The sequence below is a fragment of the Nelusetta ayraudi genome, unplaced genomic scaffold (genome assembly GCF_046127955.1).
Source record: "Nelusetta ayraudi isolate G7.1 ecotype Tasmania unplaced genomic scaffold, CSIRO-AGI_Nayr_v1 ptg000219l, whole genome shotgun sequence".
NCBI classification, from domain to species: Eukaryota; Metazoa; Chordata; class Actinopteri; order Tetraodontiformes; family Monacanthidae; genus Nelusetta; species Nelusetta ayraudi.
In genome coordinates this window covers 56,679-73,509 of record NW_027466268.1, presented here as the reverse complement: position 1 = coordinate 73,509, position 16,831 = coordinate 56,679, and the positions used below count along the sequence as shown (strand labels likewise).

Sequence of the window (16,831 nt, the reverse complement as noted above, 5' to 3'; positions counted from 1 at the left end):
TTTCTTTATTTGTGTAAATAATTCTCAATAATTTAGAGCTGCAGAAATGGGTGTGATTGTCACAGAGCCTCCTGATACGCAACTTTGAGACACACACACACACACACACACACACACACACACACTCCCCCAGACAGCTCTTGTTTGCTCTCCAGCTGTATTTCGGACCAGGGCAGCAGGACGCTTCTCTGTCGTTCACCGGCCGCAGAACTAAATGTCTCTGTGGGGCGTTTGAGTGGCGGCTGTGAGGAGGTAATGACGGCGGCCCGTGGCGAGCCTGTTCCATTGCTCCAGCGCGGCGCTGATAGGGCTGCGACTGCAGGGCCGCACCGGCGGGCTTTGTTGTTAGCAGCGCGGCGACGCCGCTCAGCTCTCTGCTGAATGCATCCCGCGCCGCCTGCAGGCCGAGCAAATTGAACGTTTAGAAAACACAGCTATTTTGTGCACTCTGCATTGCCGGCAAGACGGAGCGGGTCCCTGATGGAGGCTCCGCAAGCACACATCAGCTGTTCCACTCCAGACGGAGCAGAAACCTCCCGCTGGTGGAAGGTGTGTTCTTTTCTCTTTCTTTTCTGTAATGGAAGTTTAAATCTCAAATGTGAAGGCAGGTCAACATCAAAGGTCACACGAGTGCAAAATTCAAAAGTGCTTCCATCCTTCACCTTCAGTGCGTTTTACTGCGTCCAAACGATATTTTTTTACACTTTAGTTCTGGTTACGAACAAAATAAAAAACAACAACAACAACAACCAACGACCCTCACACACATCACATCACACATCTTATTTGTTATTGTTTGTTTATTGGTTTGTTTCCATCTACAAAGTCTTGCACAACAAGAGTTTTATGCAGAGTCACGGCTTGCAGTATGTTTTTCCGTCCACTAAAACGGCAGCAAAAGTCTTTGAGCTGTTTTTTTGTTTGTTTGTTCTGTTTTTCTTTGAAGCGCCCGGATTTCAGGCGCGTGAAAAAATGTGTGTGAAATCTCAAACCGGCACTGCAGGATTGTGTACTGTAGGCCTCCTGTGGAAGTGGAAGTAGTTGGATCACAATAAAGGCAGGTTAGAAAAAAACAAAAAAGGAGACTGGAATAAGAGAATTTATCACAAAACAATCAGGAGGTCGATGGAAAATGGAAACACTCTTGTTTGAGTAGAGCAGGATTCAGTGTCAGTGTTTGATTTGCATTTAGAAGGTCGAACACGCTCTTTGTTTTCCAGGACCAGCCAGCCTTCAGTCAGTGTTTTTATGTTACTGTTGCTATTTTCACTCTTTTCATATCTGTCTGCTTGTTTTCATTTATCATCAAACTGCACTTTATTGCTACACTTTGCTGTTTTAAATATGCAACTGAAACCCTGTTGTGTCACTTTTTGCCACACTTTTCGGGGAAAAAAAATGAAACATTTTTTTTTTCTCCAATTGCTCGACACGACACACGACAGCAGTTTTGAGACAATGGTGATATTTAAAAAGTTTTACCACAATGGTGATACAATAAAAAGTTCCAGATCTGCTTGAAACTCACTGGGATGACCTTTACGTGGTAGTTTAGCATAAAAGAGTGACAGAATGGAAAAAGTTGGAAAACAGAATAAAGTCATACTATACACAAACAACAAAACGGGCTAGGAGGTGTACTGGGGACTAGTGGCTCAGATGATTTTGTATTCCTCTCGTCATCATCATCAGAACTACTGTCTAATCAAATGGGGAAATGGCCAGGAGAGTTGAGGAGAGTTGCCTGGAGATAAAAAACACACTTATCGGCTTCTTCCAGCGGCAACAGAGCACTTTGCAGAAACAGCTCGAGTGCTTATCTTCAGAACCCAATTATAAACAGTTAATTAATCATTGTGGAAGGGCTGGAGCGGCATGACCACTGACGAATCTTAAACGTCAAAAAAAATAAAATAAAATAAAAAAATAAAAAAATAAATGTCTTTTAGTGGTACAGTTCCACACTGTTTTACTGCCATCAGACAAGAACAATAAAAAAAAAAAAACTATTATTATATTATTATATTATTATAATAATATTATATCATATTCCTATGTAAGACTGTCATGTAAATAAATAAAAACAATGATTCTTGTCTCTTTTTTGTACGTTTCCTTGTCCATCTGCGCCCTCCAGCGGGCAAATATTTTATTTAAAGGATGTGACGTAATAGCAGTTCCTCCTTCCTCCCAATCAACGGTCGAGACACAAAATTTAAACGTTTAGACGGAGCAAGATGGTCAGTCGGCGCTAAAATAGAATCATTTGTGACTCGGCTCATCGCGACTCGTCTCGTTTCCAAAGAAGTCATCTGCGAACCTTCACTGGTAAGGAACCGTTCGGAACTATTCCATTTTAGCCAGAAAACATGACGCTCGTTGCGGCGCTGGCTAGCGCAGCTAGCGCGTTAGCTTTGCTCAGTCGGTTGTTGTTGTTGTTGTTGTTTGTGAGTAACGTGGGAAAATGACGGTTTCCTCCTTCTGAACATAAGGTCCGGAGCCATGATGAAGTCTGCGTGTCGCAAGAAGGCCGTGCAGAAGAATCTGGAGAACATCATGGCCAAGATGAAGGAGAAGCGGAACAAACTGGCCAGCGGCGCCGCCCCCGGCAGAGCTCGGTGTCCGGGGATCATCCGGAGCGCTGGTGAGGATCCTCGGGCTTCAGCCCCCAGTTCACCCGCCTCTACAGTTGCCAACCGCCCCTTCAGATACATTTAGGGTCCCGTATTTGACGAGGAAACTTGTGCGTCCCGTTTTGAATGGATACGGGACGGAGTTTGCCCCGTGTTTCTGGGTTGTCTTGAACGTACATTTATTATTATTATTTTTTAATGCAAACTCACGATCGTTTCCAGAGAGTTTGCGTTCAAAACCGAAATCCGTGCAGCTGCAGGCCAATACTATTGCGCGACCCACTCACATAAAACTGCGTCGTGGCTACGTAGCTTACGAATCAGCATCGCTGCATTCTTCTTTTCAGCTTTATTTGTTTTGTTTAATTCCGTCGTTTGAGCCATCAATCCTACACTTTATGGATTGTTGTGTAAAAAAAAAATATGTTCAAATAAACGATCTCAATACAATTCAAACAGTCAGCTTATTTCTAATGTACACTGGCAAGAAAGCAGTTCAAACCTGCTGAACCATATACTTTGTCGAAACCCCTTTTCAAGTTATGATTTAGTCACTCAGTCGTGGTAAATCCGCTGGATGGTGATGGTCATGGCCCCAACAAAACAAACAATGAAAAAAGCTCATAAACCGCTTCAACTAAACAATTTTCAACTAAACTTTTTTTTTTTTTTGCTTGATGATGTTTGTTTTCTCTTTGTTTTTTAAATCTGATGTTTGTTTTCTTTTTTTTCTTTTTTTATCTTGTGAATTGGACCTTGAGTCTGTTAATAAAATAATTAAGCCATCAATCAATAGGTATAAACTGCTCGTATCAGAGGGAGCCAGCTGAATAAAGAATACAGGACATTGTCATCAGTTTAAATACAGCCTCTGTAGTTAAGCTGCTCCCTCATACAAATGACCAAACTGCATTTGACCTCGCAGTGACCCAGACCAGCCACACCATCCAGAAGGGCCTCCAGGTCAACAACAAGGCCCTGGCCGAGGCCCTGCAAGCCGAGAAGGAGAACGTGCGGCAGGCCAAGGCTGTGATCCTGCAGCTGCAGCACCAGCAGCAGCTCCTGCTGCAGCACATCCTGCTGCTGAGGAGGAAGCTGAAGGAGCAGCAGCAGGAGTCCGAGGAGGCCTGCAGCGCCCCGCAGGTGAACACAAACGCGTCTGGGCTGTCGATGGTGCTCTTGACTAACGCATGTTTGTGTAGCGTTGCTTTCTGAAGTAAACTTGTTTTGTCCCCCTCGTTTCTTTTCAGCCTGAATACGCGGAGGATGTCACCCAACCCAAACGTCTTGTGGCCCCAGAGAGGTGACATTGACAACGGCTCTTTGTCAGCCCTCTTGCTTGGGTTTCTCCACAGCTCCCAACAACCTGTCGTGTGCGTTCATTTGCAGGAGGAGGCGGGGCGGCGGCTCTTGTGTCTATCAACCAGCCAAGTGTGTCGTCTCACCAGTTCGTGCAGGTACAAGCAACCATTATTGCGCTTACGTTCAAGATGCTCATCAGCACCGTTAAAGCAGCTCTCGGTAACTTGGACTCATCACTGCTCCCTGCTGGTTGAGAACCGCGAGTACTCTTTGCCGGTGTCATAAAGAGGAAGATTGCTTGGAAATGATGGAATTTATTGATGTGGGAAAATACAAACAGTCGCCCAGCTGGAGCGCTCGTATAGCTTCAGGGAAAAACACCAATATCCAATGCAAAACGACGATTCCATTTCGATTCCACCTTGAAAGAAGAAAAAAGAATCTGCAATTTGACCGCAAGATGGCTGAGCTTTTCAACACTTTTCAACATATACAATTCAGCGAATCATTGTGTCGATGTTGAGGTGGAATTACTTCCAAAATTATACAGTAGAAATGGACATGTGAGGTGTCATTGTAAAGCCTACTATCACAATCAGTTGACATATTTCACAGGAAATCATTTTTGGCCTTTTTGGGGGACTCCAAAGTTGACAACTTTGCCATTGACATCACGGAAGCCCCGCCCCCCAAAAAAAGGCCAAAAATGATTTCCTGTGAAATATGTCAACTGATTGTGATAGTAGTTTTTAGGGCTGTCCCGATACTATATTTTCATTTCCGATACGATACCGATATTTCAACCAATCAAATAATGTTCCTCTCATTTCCCCCTGCAGCTGCCGAGTCTCCTGAGCAGAATCTGACCTCCAGCCCTGCTGACCTGGTCGCCCTGCCGCCCACGGTGACCGTGCGGCGCCGCCTGACCGACAGAAGGAGCAGCAGGAGGAGGTCCGACCGCATCCAGGAGATGGGCCGGACCAGTGAGCTGGACCCGGTTCCTGCCAGTCCCATCGGCAGGGATCCCAACCCGGCGGCGCCAGTCGCAGAGGAGGAGGTCCGCCACTCCACCCCGGAGGCCACGCCCCCCAGGAAACCCCAGCAGCGTGCTGGCCGGAAACCCACCAGTCAGCAGCCTCGCGGCAAACCCGAGCCGCCCGCGAGGAAGCAGGAGCGGGGGCGGCGCCCGGAGGTCGGCCCGCTGAAGAAGCCCTGGGAGAACTCCAAACCCAGGGCCCGGTCCAAGAGCCGCGACTGCTCGGCCACGCGGGCTCGAGCGGCGCCGGCGGCCCAGGGGGCTCACAAGGCCAACACCTCGCTGGGCTTCAACGACAACTTTGACTTTGACTGCGAGGAGTCGGTTCACGTCACGCCGTTCAGGAACAAGGCGGAGGAGAACCCGGCCGGGGCCGCCGGCCAGCAGGGGGCAGAAACCGCTGCGTCCAAACGTAAAGAGTCGCTGTCGCCGCCATCGTCCCCGTCCTCCCAGTCCGAGGACAGCCTCTACGTCCCTCACAAGAACTGGCGGAGGCGGAGCTCCGCCGGCCAGACCAAGGTGGTCGCCACCCGCCGAGGCCGGCCCTCCAGGGGGGTCAGGGAGAAGGAGAACACCTCCAGTAAGTGTCCAGTTTCAACATCCTGCTTCTCGTGTTTGGAAAGAAGTGGCAGCGCTCCCACTTTAAACTGTCTTCTTCTTCTGCTTCTGCAAAGAAGAGGAGTCCAGTCCCAAAGCCGAGGAGCCAGAAGCGCCTGAAGCAGCCGTCTGTCACAGCCCTGGACCGGCGAGGCTGGAGGAGAGTTATCACGGTAGGCAAGCCGGCCAATCAGAAGCAGCGTCGCAGCGGAACCGGGAGAGAAATCCCCCTAGATGTTTCCTGCCAGGTCCGTTTCATTCTCTCCTTCCCGGTGTCTCCCAGAACTTCCCAGCGCCGCTTCTGCGGATCAGGACCGTCTGTGCTCCATGAGCCCCCTGGTGGACGGCGAGATGATGAGCATCGACGACGTCCTGTCCAGCTTCGGAGGAGTCGAGTCTCCCAGCCGGGTTTCCTTCACGCTCCGCCGCCCGCTGCGCAGAGCCAAGAGCTGCAAGAGACGTGAGTCCCGATCGCACCCAGCAGCTGCTGCTGCTGCTGCTGCTGCTGCTGCTGCTGCACCACCACCACCCTCCACCCCTCTTTCTCATCACGTCTTTCCCGGCTCACCCTTTCTGCAGGCGCTCACGGTGTCAGGCCAGCGGGGAGGCGGGGCTTGAGTCTGTGTGAAGTGACCAATCTGTCGCCCTCAGCGCACCGCAGCCTCTCGGGCGAGGACGCCCGCTGCTCCACGCCGCTGCAGGCCCGCAAGCGCCGCTGCACCACCAAAGTGGACTACAAGGAGCCCACACTCAACAAGTGAGTCGCACGTCGCCGTCGCCACCGGCAGCTTCGTTCTCACCGCTTTGGCTTTTCTTTAAAAAAAAAAAATCTCCTTGCTTGCTTTCGCAGGAAGCTGCGGCGCGGAGACAAGTTCACGGACCTGCAGTTCCTCAGCTCGCCCATCTTCAAGCAGACGCCGGGCCGAAAGAACTCGTTCCAGAAGTACAACGAGTCGTTTGTGGGGTGTCAGCATTAGAGCGTGAATGACGTCTGCGTTGCTGCTGTTTTAATAATATTTGTACATATTAGCAAATAAATGTTTGTTTGTTTTTTAAAAATAAATACATTGAAATCTTCTTCATTGTATAGTGTAGAAGGACGATTTGCTGCCATACTGCCCTGTATGGAACACTGGTGTCTCTTTGTGGAATAAATGTTTGATTGAAAATAACCCAGAATATATTCCGAGTTGAATTAAAACTTTGTTTTTCACTGTGGGCTCTTCAAAAGGCAGCAGAAAAGGAATACAGAGCCGACAAACTAGCCTCACTTCTCTTTTATTCAGTCTATAAAATAGGCCAGTACTGTCGTTAAAACCAATTGTACAAAGAGCATGAAATCATTTTTTTTTTTCTCTCCAGACGTTACAAAATGTGCCCCCTGCCCCCCCGACCACCCCCCCTAAAGTTTGAAAAGTACAAACACTTTTTTTCTTTCCTTAAATTTACAAAAACAGCAAAACTACATTGTATTGCACAATCTTCATTTATCTCCAAAGTATAAAGTTATCAATCTCCATCTGCAGGACAAAAATAAAGAATAAATTAAGACCTTGTCTCTTTAGCATCATTCGTTAAATTACAGCACATAAATAAAATAAAAAAGAAAACAATCAAGTCTAGGGTAGTTCAATTAGTCCTTAGGTGAGAAATGTTATTTTCTGTCTTTTTGCGAGGAAAAAAGAAAACTATTGATTTCAACTATCTGGAAAAATAAAAATAAAAAGTCTGTATAGTTGACGGCCCCGTGTGGCTTACTGGGAAGGAAATGCTGCTTAGGTTCCGGAACAAAATATATGAGAGACATTTCAGACATACAGTGTGGGTATAAGTGCTTTCAAATCAGTACAAGTCAAGTCGGTGCTCCTCTTTTGGCAGGACGAACTCATCACGCGGCAACGCTGGCGCTCGTGAAGACCGCTGGGCGGGGACTCGCAAGCGCTACGTCACACTCGGGCGAACACTGTCGTGGGGGTGGGGTGGGGAGGGCGGGGCTTCTGCTCGGGACCCGCTGGGATCAACGGAGGGAGAGCGAGAGCAGCGTCTCGCCGGGTGTCTGACGACTGAGAATTGACCTGCTGTGGTCTTCGAACCTCCTCTTCGTCTTCTTCTTTGCCTGTCAGAGTCACAGTCAAGTCAGTCAATAGTCCTCGTCTTGCGCCGCCCTCAACACTGCCCCCTACAGGAAGTCGCATCTTCCACCTTTTAAAAAACCTTTCTTTTTTAAAAAAAAAAATTTAATAAAATGAAATGAGTCTGAGCACATCTTTCAGGACGGTGTGAAAACACGCCTCCTCCGTCCCCTCGCTACTTTTCTATAAGTCCCGCCTCCTTGATTTTGGTGTAGAAGAACTTCTCCAGTAGGTTGGCGCACTTGTAGTACTCGCTCTCCGGCGGGTTGTACTCGCGGCAGTTGGTGAAGATGCGCTGCATGTCGGCCATGAAGAGCTTGCGCGTGGTGTAGTACCTGCTCTTCAGACGCTCGCTCATCGTCTTCAGGTCTGTGTGTGCGAGAGACAACTCTGCTTAGCTTTGCAACGCAGCGCCACAATTCCTGGCTTAAAAAACAACAACAAACTGCAGTGGCTCTGAAGATGCCATAAGTCAGTGACGCACTGTTCCTGGGCCTGCCATGTCACAAGCTCAGAGATACAGAAGAGGATCGGGGCACCAAGAAGAGAAAAAAAAATTTAAGATAAGTTTCCGATTCGAGAATTAAATTGAAATTTCGAGATTAATGTGGAAACTTTGAGAATAAAATTGACAAAAAGAAGTTTTGTGAATAAAATGTAAAGTGGAAAGGCTCTGCGCTCAAGTCCAGTGTCTATTTTTTTTAAAGTAGACTTTTTTTCTCACGAAATTTTGACTCTATTTGCAAAATCTCAACTTAAAACTCAAACTGAAAACTTAAATAAAAATCTCCTTCCGATAATATTTTTTTCTCTTCTCGTGGCCCTAATCCTCTTTCATACAGAGACGCGGCTTCGCAATACGTGTAATAATTATTGTCGTCGACCATCGCGATCGGCTGACTTTGCATTTTGCGAAAGGCTCACGCGTTAATTTGTAACACGGAGGTTCTGGAAAGGAAGCTCTGGTCTGAAGTGAGAAAAGCCGGGTGTTTTTTTTTTGTTTGCTGTGTGAAAAATACTTTTGTCCTTTTTTTTCTTGTTTATTGGCGACACATTCAGTAGCTAAAGGCCCTTCAACGGCTTGCTTACACACCCATTGGGAAGCGGATGACCTGGTAGTAGTTGGGAGCCTCGGTCTTCTTCACAGGCTCCATGAAAGGCCAGGCGTTCTGATGACTCTGTGGCAGCCACACACACACACTCAGTCAGAGCAAAGCTGTGTAGTGTGTGTGTGTGTGTGTGTGTGTGTGTGTGTGTGTGTATTCCTTACCTTCACATGCTGGAGGATGGTTTTCAGAGTGCTGTACAGCTGATCTGGGTCCTTCAGTTCTTTCCTAAAATAAAAGTGAACATTTTGAATTTGATAAATTTTGAAACACAATGACAAACTGTTTTTTTTCAGGGTTAGGGCTCAATTCAATAAATGTTGTGCAAAAAAGACCAACAAAAAAAAAAACTCAACCAGGATGTCTTCCTTTTTGATCAACTCCCTGCACTCAGAACAAACCCTCTCAGAGTCTCTGCTTCCTCACTGGTTTGCCAGATCATCTTAAACCGCTGCTCCTAATCTATTTATGATGTCAGATCACTGATAGGAAGGCAATCACAGCGAAAGGCAACGTACCCTTTGCCCACAGGCTTCCAGCCAGTTTCACCTGTCGATGACAGGAATTCAGTTAGGAATTGAATAGAAAAGCGGCAAATGAAACCTGCGTCTCAGCTCTGAAGGAAAACGTACGAATGCCGGGAATGCTCTCGATGGGAATCTGCCGAACTCCTTCTTTGAAACAGGAGAGTCCCGGGTAGACTTTCCTGATCTGAGCCTGCTTCCTCTCGATCAGCTTCTTGATGATCTGAGGGGAGGATCGTCGAGGATTGAAGCCCACTCAAATCATTTCAACAGGTTATTTAAAAAGCAAAAATGATGCCTCCTCACTTCCTTCTGCTTCTTGATGATGACCGAGAACTCGGTGTAGGGAATGCTGGGGTTGAGCTCGCAGCCCATGAGGGTGGCGCCCTCGTAGTCCTTGATGTAGCCCACGTATTTGGCCTTGGGAACCTTGATGTCCTTGGAAAAACCCTGGAAATGGGACGGAGGAGGTTTTTATGTTTTAATTGGGACAAACTTCTAAAAACCTCCTCTGGACTTTAAAATGCTCAAAAGAAAAAGAATCCCACTGCAATCTGTAACGACTCAGCTGCCGTGTTGCAACAAAACCAGGAAGCAACTGCCGCCATCGGCCCCACCAAGCCACACAGGAAGACGAGAAAGTGATACAGGAAGTGGCCGCTGACCTTGCAGCTGCTGAAGATATTAGCATCTGCACAAAGCTGATTTGTCAGCTTGCCTGTGATGGTAAATGTGATGTAAAATCCCATCCACTGGGATACAAAAAAAATCTACAATAACTGTAAATTTTTCATGTAGACTGCAACAGAAACTATTTAGCAGAGCATGTAGCACATGTACATTCAAACGTTTAACATGTAAATATCTTGCTTTTTATCTCGCTTTTTTTTTCTGTACATACTTACAGATATTTTATTTTTGCCTTCAGTTAAAATAATTCTTGACCTTTTGCACTGTAGCCAATTTCTTTGTTCTTTTTTGTTGTTGCTGTAATTATGCAAATTCCCCCATCGTGGGATCAATAAAGGTCTTTGTCTTCTTCTTCTTCTTCTTAAAAAGCCTTCCAGCCAGCGTACCGGCTTATTTACAGTCACAGCGGTAAATAAACACAACAAAATAAACAAGAACATAAGGAAATTTGTGTTTGGTAGATTATTTCTTTGTTGCACGATGCTTCTTGGAAATAAACCTGAGATGGTTGGAAAGCCTGTTTAGATGGTGCCGCACTGGTAAGGAACGTGCATTGGAGGGCTGAGCAGCAGCGCTACCGGAAGCGTCTGGGTCGAGCCCCTGAAAAATGTGGCCAATCTTCTCTGCCGAGTCAGCCATGTTTAGTAAAGTGAGTGGCACCTGTTTCTTGAAGTATCCAATGGCGTACTCGTCGGCGTAGGTGAGGAAGTTGAGGATCTCGTGCTTGATGTGGTACTCCTTCAGGTGGTTCATCAGGTGGGTCCCGTAGCCCTACGAGAAGCTCTGTCCCAGTTAAAAGCCGACCAAGCAACAGCCAGTGTGGGCGAGTAATCTATTACTAAGTAATGCGCTATGGTAATTAAACTACTTTTTCAGTAACAGAGTGACGTGACGGGATTACTGTGGCAAAGCGGGTAATTACATCGTAATTACTTGATTAAGTAATGAGGTAACACCAGGAGAAGTCGCTAGATTTGTCGCTAGTCGCTTTTGACCAACAAAAAAAAAAAGTCGCCATGGGGAGAATAGCGACTTTTCTGGGGGGAGAAAGTCGGCAAGTTGGCAACACTGCTCTGCAGCAGCTTTGTCTGTATCGACAGAGGCATTCTGGGGCACTGAGGGCAGCCAATAGGAGGCGTGAGTGGCTGTACTTGTGCCGGTTTGCTCAGCCCCAGTATTGAGTTTGTTTGCGAAGCAGCAACGACATAGCGGCACCAAGTGGACACATTTAGAACAGCACTTTCTTTCATTGAGAAACTGCAGTTTTTATATTTTGCAAAATCATCGCCGGGAAAAAAAAAGAAAAGTTTGCGGGCCTGATGACGCTCTCACCTTGACCTGCTCGTTGGACGTGACGGCGCAGAAGACGATCTCCGTGAAGCCCTGAGACGGAAACATCCGGAAGCAGATCCCGCCGATCACGCGGCCGTCTTTGATGAGGGACAGCGTCTTGTGTTTCCTGTCGAGAGGGAGCGAGGGGTGAATGGGCCAATCGCTGCGGTGGAAGCGTGCGAGCGAGTGGACCGGGCGACTGCTACTGACGAGTCGAACACCAGCCGCGTGATGTACTCCTTGGGCATGCGGGGCAGCTGGTGGGAGAAGACGTTCTGCAGGCCCACCAGCCACATCAGGATGCGCTTGTTGGGCTTCTGGTTGAGGGAGTTGCCGATGACGTGGAACTCAATCACGCCGCGGCGCTCCTCCAGGCGGGCGGCCTCGTCGCGGGCCGAGTGAGCTGACAGCAGGTTGGTCTGAAGAGGGAGGGGAGAGAGAGGGGGAGGGGGGGGGGGGGGGGTGCGGGACCAGGATCATCACTCTAGAACTTCACAAGTCGCCTCACAGCAAGAAGGTCGCAGGTTGGATTCTGTGTGGAGTCTGCGTGGGTTCCCTCCGGGTTCTCCGGCTTCCTCCCACAGGTGAGGTCAACTGAACACTCGAAATTGTCCGTAGGTGTGCATGTGAGTGTGAATGGTGGTTTGTCTTGACTTGTCCAGGGTGTCACCCTGCCTTCACCCTGTAGGACAGCTGGGAGAGGCTCCAGCTGTGACCCCGTGAACCCCGTGACCCTGAGCTCAGGAAGAAGCGGGTATGGAAAATGAATGAATGAATCCTGCAGAGGAAAACACCGGAACCAAGCCCAACACTCTGAAGAGTCTCTTCTGGATTTGCACTATGAACTCGGCAGATGGGACGTTTCGAAAACTGGATTCAGTTCACGTCCGTCTGGAAAAGAGCCGGCAGAAAATGTTTGAGAAAGGAGGAGGACGCTTGTTTTGTTTTGTTTTGACTGCCAGCTGATAAAGACAGGAAGCAGAGCGCTGCTCTCAGGTTGGTGTCACACTTCACCAACAGCAGATGGCACTGTGACGGTCTGTGTGCTCCTACGAAACTCAGGAGGGAAAGAAGAAAGGAGGTCGGCTGCTGTTGTTTGTTCTGCAAGTTACTGATGTTGCTTGATGCTCTTATTTAATGGCTCTGGCCCTCCTCCTCCTCTTCCTCCTCCTCCTCCTCCTCTTCCACCTCCCCCTTCTTCTGTGGTTTCAGAGCAGCTTGTTGCTCGTCGCTTTTGGAACAACTTAAATTGATGCCGATTGGTTTCTCTGATGCAAAAGTGGCCACAAACGCCTCAGACCGGGGTTTTTATGTTTTGCCCTGCTGCAGCGGCGACGGGGTGAAGGCCGCTGACTCACCTCGGGGACGGCGGCGGGGTCGGCGATGGTGGCCATGACCTCGTTGATCAGGTCCACGGGGATGTCGCCCACCACCCGCGGCCTCTTGTTCTCCTCGTGGGGGAGGGGCTCCGAGGGCTTGCGCTTCTCGCCGGCTGCAGAGGAAGAAAAAAAAAACAAAAAACAACCCGGCGTTATCTCTGACTGCCAGCCGGCCGTGCGCCCCCTGCTGGCAGCACAAGTTCAAAGCAGTTTACTCAGTGGCTTTGGCTTGTTTTACAGAGGTAGAGCCGTACGTTTGGCAGACAAAAGAGATTTAATCCGAGACCAAGTGTCTCAATAAGTCGTTTGTTTGCTGCAGTTTGGGCGCAGACAGGTAGAGGCGGCCAAACCTCAGTGAGTCAGCACAGGTGTGTCTTTCATACCTGGGTTCGGCTCCAGCTGGGAGGCGGCTTTCCGAGCAGGACTGACGCTGCCGCAGGTGGACGCATCCACCGACAGCGGGCTGGTGCTGTAGTACAGAGGTCTGGCCACCGGGAGTGCACTGATGACTAGGGAGCGGAGGACACAGTGAGAGGCCACTCCGGACAGATCCGGCTGGAGCACGGCGGCGCCCTGGGTGTGTGCGCTACCTGTGTGTATTGGAATCTGGCCTCCTGGGACTCCTGCCAGGTAGTCCTGGCTCCAGATGGGGGAGCTGTGGCTGTACACCTCCTCCTCCAGCATAGACAAGAACCTGAGGAGACACCAGAGGGCACAACATCAGCGCTGTCAAAACATTGCACAAGCGGTGCAACGGGGACCACAAAGGGTTGTGAGTTCACTTGCACGCTTCTTCTTCTCCTTGTTCTTCATCTCCTTCAACAATTCAAGCATGCTGAGAGGACTTTTTCTTCTTTTTTTTTAAAAAAGAAGCAATTATTAGACATTTCTTTTGAAAAATGCATCACGTGACAGGGAGCTATGAAAATTCTGTGATTGGAAATGTGCTGCCTGAAGTTTGAAGGCCACGTGAAAAAAAGGCTGCGCACAATTACGAGCAGAGCAGAAAGTAGAAAAAAAAAAAAAAAGAACTTGGGAAAAAAAGAAAGAAAAAACACATGCTGTGCCTCCGTGACAAGTGTCTGCGTCTGCTCTCACTTGGGGAAGTGTGTGAGGATGAGTGTGCGCTTCTCCGGCGGCAGCTTCTCCTGCCTGGCCTGCTCCAGCAGCTGCTTCCTCATGACGGTGAAGACCGAGCGCAGCAGCGTGCGCCCGAAGATCTGCGTGGTCTCGTAGCGCGGCAGGCTGTCGCAGAACTGAGGCACGTTGCAGTAGCAGAGCCACCTGCAGGGGGCAGAGGAGAGCGGTGCGGTCAAAGACCCGGGGCAAACCGGTTTACACCAAAAGCGTCTGCTGTGCGGCCGCGGCTCTGCGGCAGATCCTGGCCATTAAAGTCCGTGTGCAAGTTGACAGAAGGCGTGGCCTGGGTGCGTGAAAGCGTGCCGCCCTGCTGAAGAACGTGCCAGTTTATTTTTTCATGCTTTGTGCGTAGCGAGCGCGTGCCACCTGGTGTAGTTGGCTTTGTATCCCGCCACGTCATCGGTGGGAACCCTCTGCCGCCGCTGCGAGGGCGTCTCCAGCTGCCAGTAGTTGATCTGGTTGAGGAACATCTTGGCCAGCTCCATGATGGTCTGACGCTCCTTGGAAGGCAGGTGGCTGAACTTGTACTGGACAAAATTGTTCACCCCCTATTTCAAAAAAAAAAACAAACACAATCAAAACTAATCTGTCAGCCTATCACACCGAATAAAAGAATTCATAAAGTCTGTGCAGCATTTTTATTTTTTTTTTGCAGCGCATCCATCACCTGCCCGATGCTGGGTTTCTCGAACGGAGGGCTCTCCTGAGTCTCCAACATGGGTTTCCCCATCTGCAAGATGGATTTTCTCAGCAGCTGCGGATGAAACACAAGGAGGTGAGAGCGTCACGGCCGGCGGCAAACAGGACGGAGGCGGAGGGAGGCGGGGACTCACTTTGAAGAGGGAGAAGTAGACCTGCTTGGTGTCGGCGTCCTCCTCCTTGTGCACGCAGGTGTAGAGATACTCCACATCCAGGACGATGCCCAGCAGCCGGTTCATCTCCTCCTCGGAAACGTTCTCCAGGTGGGTGACGTGGTCGCCTGGGATGAAATGAAGAGAGACGTTGACGGATGCAACCGCAGTTTGACCAAAGAAGAGAAGAAGGGAGAGAAGAGTTGAGGGTGCGGCCGACGCACCCAGCGTGTGCGAGCAGCTCCGGCACGGCTCCTGCAAGTTGACGGCGCTGGACGGCTGCTCGGTCTGCGGGGGCGTCGGAGGGGGGTTCTGACTCTTCCAGCCGTTGCACTTGCAGGGTCCCTCCGCCTGGGACGGAGGAACACAGCAGAGTGAGGACGAGTGGAAATCAGGAGGGAAGAAGATGAGCATCAACATACAGCAGAGTTACATAAAATATGTATAAAATAAATAGCGTCTGATTTATTTTTATTTTTTTTATATAATTTAGTGTAACCACACGTCCTGTTTTTACTTCCTGTTTGGGGCATCCTTTTTTTTTTTTAGTTGTTGTTTAAAATAAAGTGATGAAATAATTTTTTAAAAATGCAATACTCCATACATTATCCATTCTGTCAGTAAACTTCAAGTATCAGTTGAGTCTCTCATCGGAGCGCCCTGGTTTTGGTTGGTCACCAAAATAAATACGGTCACCCTAAAATACATGTCTTAAAAAATAAATAAATAAATAAATAAATAAATAGTGCACGTGGTTTGTTGAGCATTGCGATCATGTTTTGTGTATTTCATACAGCGCGTACACACGGACTTTCGGCGGAAGTCAGCGCGCCCTCCTGTCCTCGGCCAGGTCGAGGAGGCCTGTCACTTGTCAGCTGAAAGCCGCGGCCGCAGCGCGCATGCGCCGCGAAACAACAACAAACTCCGCCCCCTCCCAGCAGCTGTCACCCTGTCATAACAAAGACCCCGGCCCTCCGTGCTGGGGGACCCGCCGCAGAAACCCACCGCCAAAAAAAAAAAAAAAGAAGAAAAAAAAAAAATACAAAGACCCGCGCGCGACTGACAGACGACACGAGGACGGCCGTGACGTTTCCCGGGGAGTGCGTCGGACGGCACGCGCGCTCTCGCTCTCTCTCTCTCTCTCTCTCTCTCACACACACACACACACACACACACACACACACACACACACACACACACACACACACACACACACACGGGGGGAGAGGGAGGGATGCAGCTACTCCCTGGTACCAGCGCCGAGCCAATGTTTACGTTCACCAACCCCCCACCGAGCCGCCAACACGGACCTCCGACAAACAGCCTGCAGCTGTGCAAAGCCTCACGATCAAACTCTGGCTCGTCCAAATAAATAAAAAAAAAAATAAATACAAAATAAAAATGACAAATATCACCGTTATTACTCTTGCAAAACTCTCCCCGCGCTTGGAAACGCGACGTCCGTGCATGCAACAACAACAAAAAAAGAAAAAGCAGAAAAGTGCGGCAATGGCTTCCTTTGCTTCGCTTGCATTTTGTAAACTATTGCAGCCGAGCTCGCTTCCACGGCGTCCATCTCAAAACTCTCGCGAGCAATAAAATGGGGTTGAGCAGCGAATCATGTTGAGAAGAAGGAGAAAAAACAACGGCGCCGCGTTTCCTACCTTGCAGGAGGAATAGACGCCGAGCTTTTCCAGCTTCTTCGGCCGAGGGGAGGACCGCAGCTGCGCCTTCTTCACGGCGATACGTGCGGATCCTCCAGCGGTGCCGGAGCCCTCCGTCCCCCCGGCCCCGGGAGCGGCCGGAGCCGAGCCCGCCGCCCCGATGGCCGGCGAACCTTGCTGAATCCCAGCGCCGTCGGCCATGATTCCCCGACCGAACCCCCCCTGGACGGGACCCCGGGCCGGGAAGATCGTCGCTGTGGCGTCCGCTCTATTCCACAAGCGGAGGATCAGACATGGCGCTCATCCTTATTTTCAGTTTGTCGCTGCAGGCCCCTTTTCCTCCGCTAGGGGACCCGAGCGGAGTCGCGGGGGAGAAAAAGGCCGCTTCAGCACAACTCGCGGAGAGAGGAGTCAGAATGCCACCAAAAACACTCAAGGTCATGTG

At 49.4% G+C, this 16,831-nt stretch overlaps 2 protein-coding genes across 4 annotated transcripts; one reads left to right on the top strand and one right to left on the bottom strand.

The window, feature by feature from the left end:
• The first annotated feature begins 2,180 nt into the window (after positions 1 to 2,180).
• On the top strand, positions 2,181 to 6,643 carry sgo1 (shugoshin 1). 3 transcript variants are annotated; one of them, XM_076016162.1, is made up of 10 exons: positions 2,181 to 2,328; positions 2,493 to 2,644; positions 3,559 to 3,776; positions 3,884 to 3,936; positions 4,023 to 4,090; positions 4,775 to 5,551; positions 5,646 to 5,741; positions 5,852 to 6,028; positions 6,220 to 6,325; positions 6,419 to 6,643. In XM_076016162.1, exons 2-10 carry the CDS (start codon positions 2,503 to 2,505, stop codon positions 6,543 to 6,545), a joined length of 1,764 nt encoding a protein of 587 aa, XP_075872277.1. In that variant the 5' UTR covers positions 2,181 to 2,328; positions 2,493 to 2,502; the 3' UTR covers positions 6,546 to 6,643. The 3 variants fall into 3 exon arrangements, with proteins under 3 accessions (XP_075872277.1, XP_075872276.1, XP_075872275.1); XM_076016161.1 differs by having other exon boundaries at positions 2,182 to 2,328; positions 5,649 to 5,741; positions 6,148 to 6,325; XM_076016160.1 differs by having other exon boundaries at positions 2,183 to 2,328; positions 6,148 to 6,325.
• Positions 6,644 to 6,832: 189 nt separating this feature from the next.
• Positions 6,833 to 16,725, bottom strand: kat2b (K(lysine) acetyltransferase 2B). The gene is made up of 18 exons (XM_076016158.1): positions 16,387 to 16,725; positions 14,947 to 15,073; positions 14,705 to 14,850; positions 14,539 to 14,625; positions 14,238 to 14,419; positions 13,830 to 14,015; positions 13,322 to 13,425; positions 13,115 to 13,240; positions 12,711 to 12,844; positions 11,563 to 11,771; positions 11,353 to 11,479; positions 10,681 to 10,791; positions 9,637 to 9,780; positions 9,439 to 9,553; positions 9,325 to 9,355; positions 8,971 to 9,034; positions 8,794 to 8,878; positions 6,833 to 8,069 (listed from the first exon to the last, which is right to left on the bottom strand). The coding sequence occupies exons 1-18, from the start codon at positions 16,585 to 16,587 to the stop codon at positions 7,876 to 7,878; spliced, it is 2,373 nt and encodes a 790-aa protein (XP_075872273.1). The 5' UTR covers positions 16,588 to 16,725; the 3' UTR covers positions 6,833 to 7,875.
• Between the last annotated feature and the right edge of the window lie 106 nt (positions 16,726 to 16,831).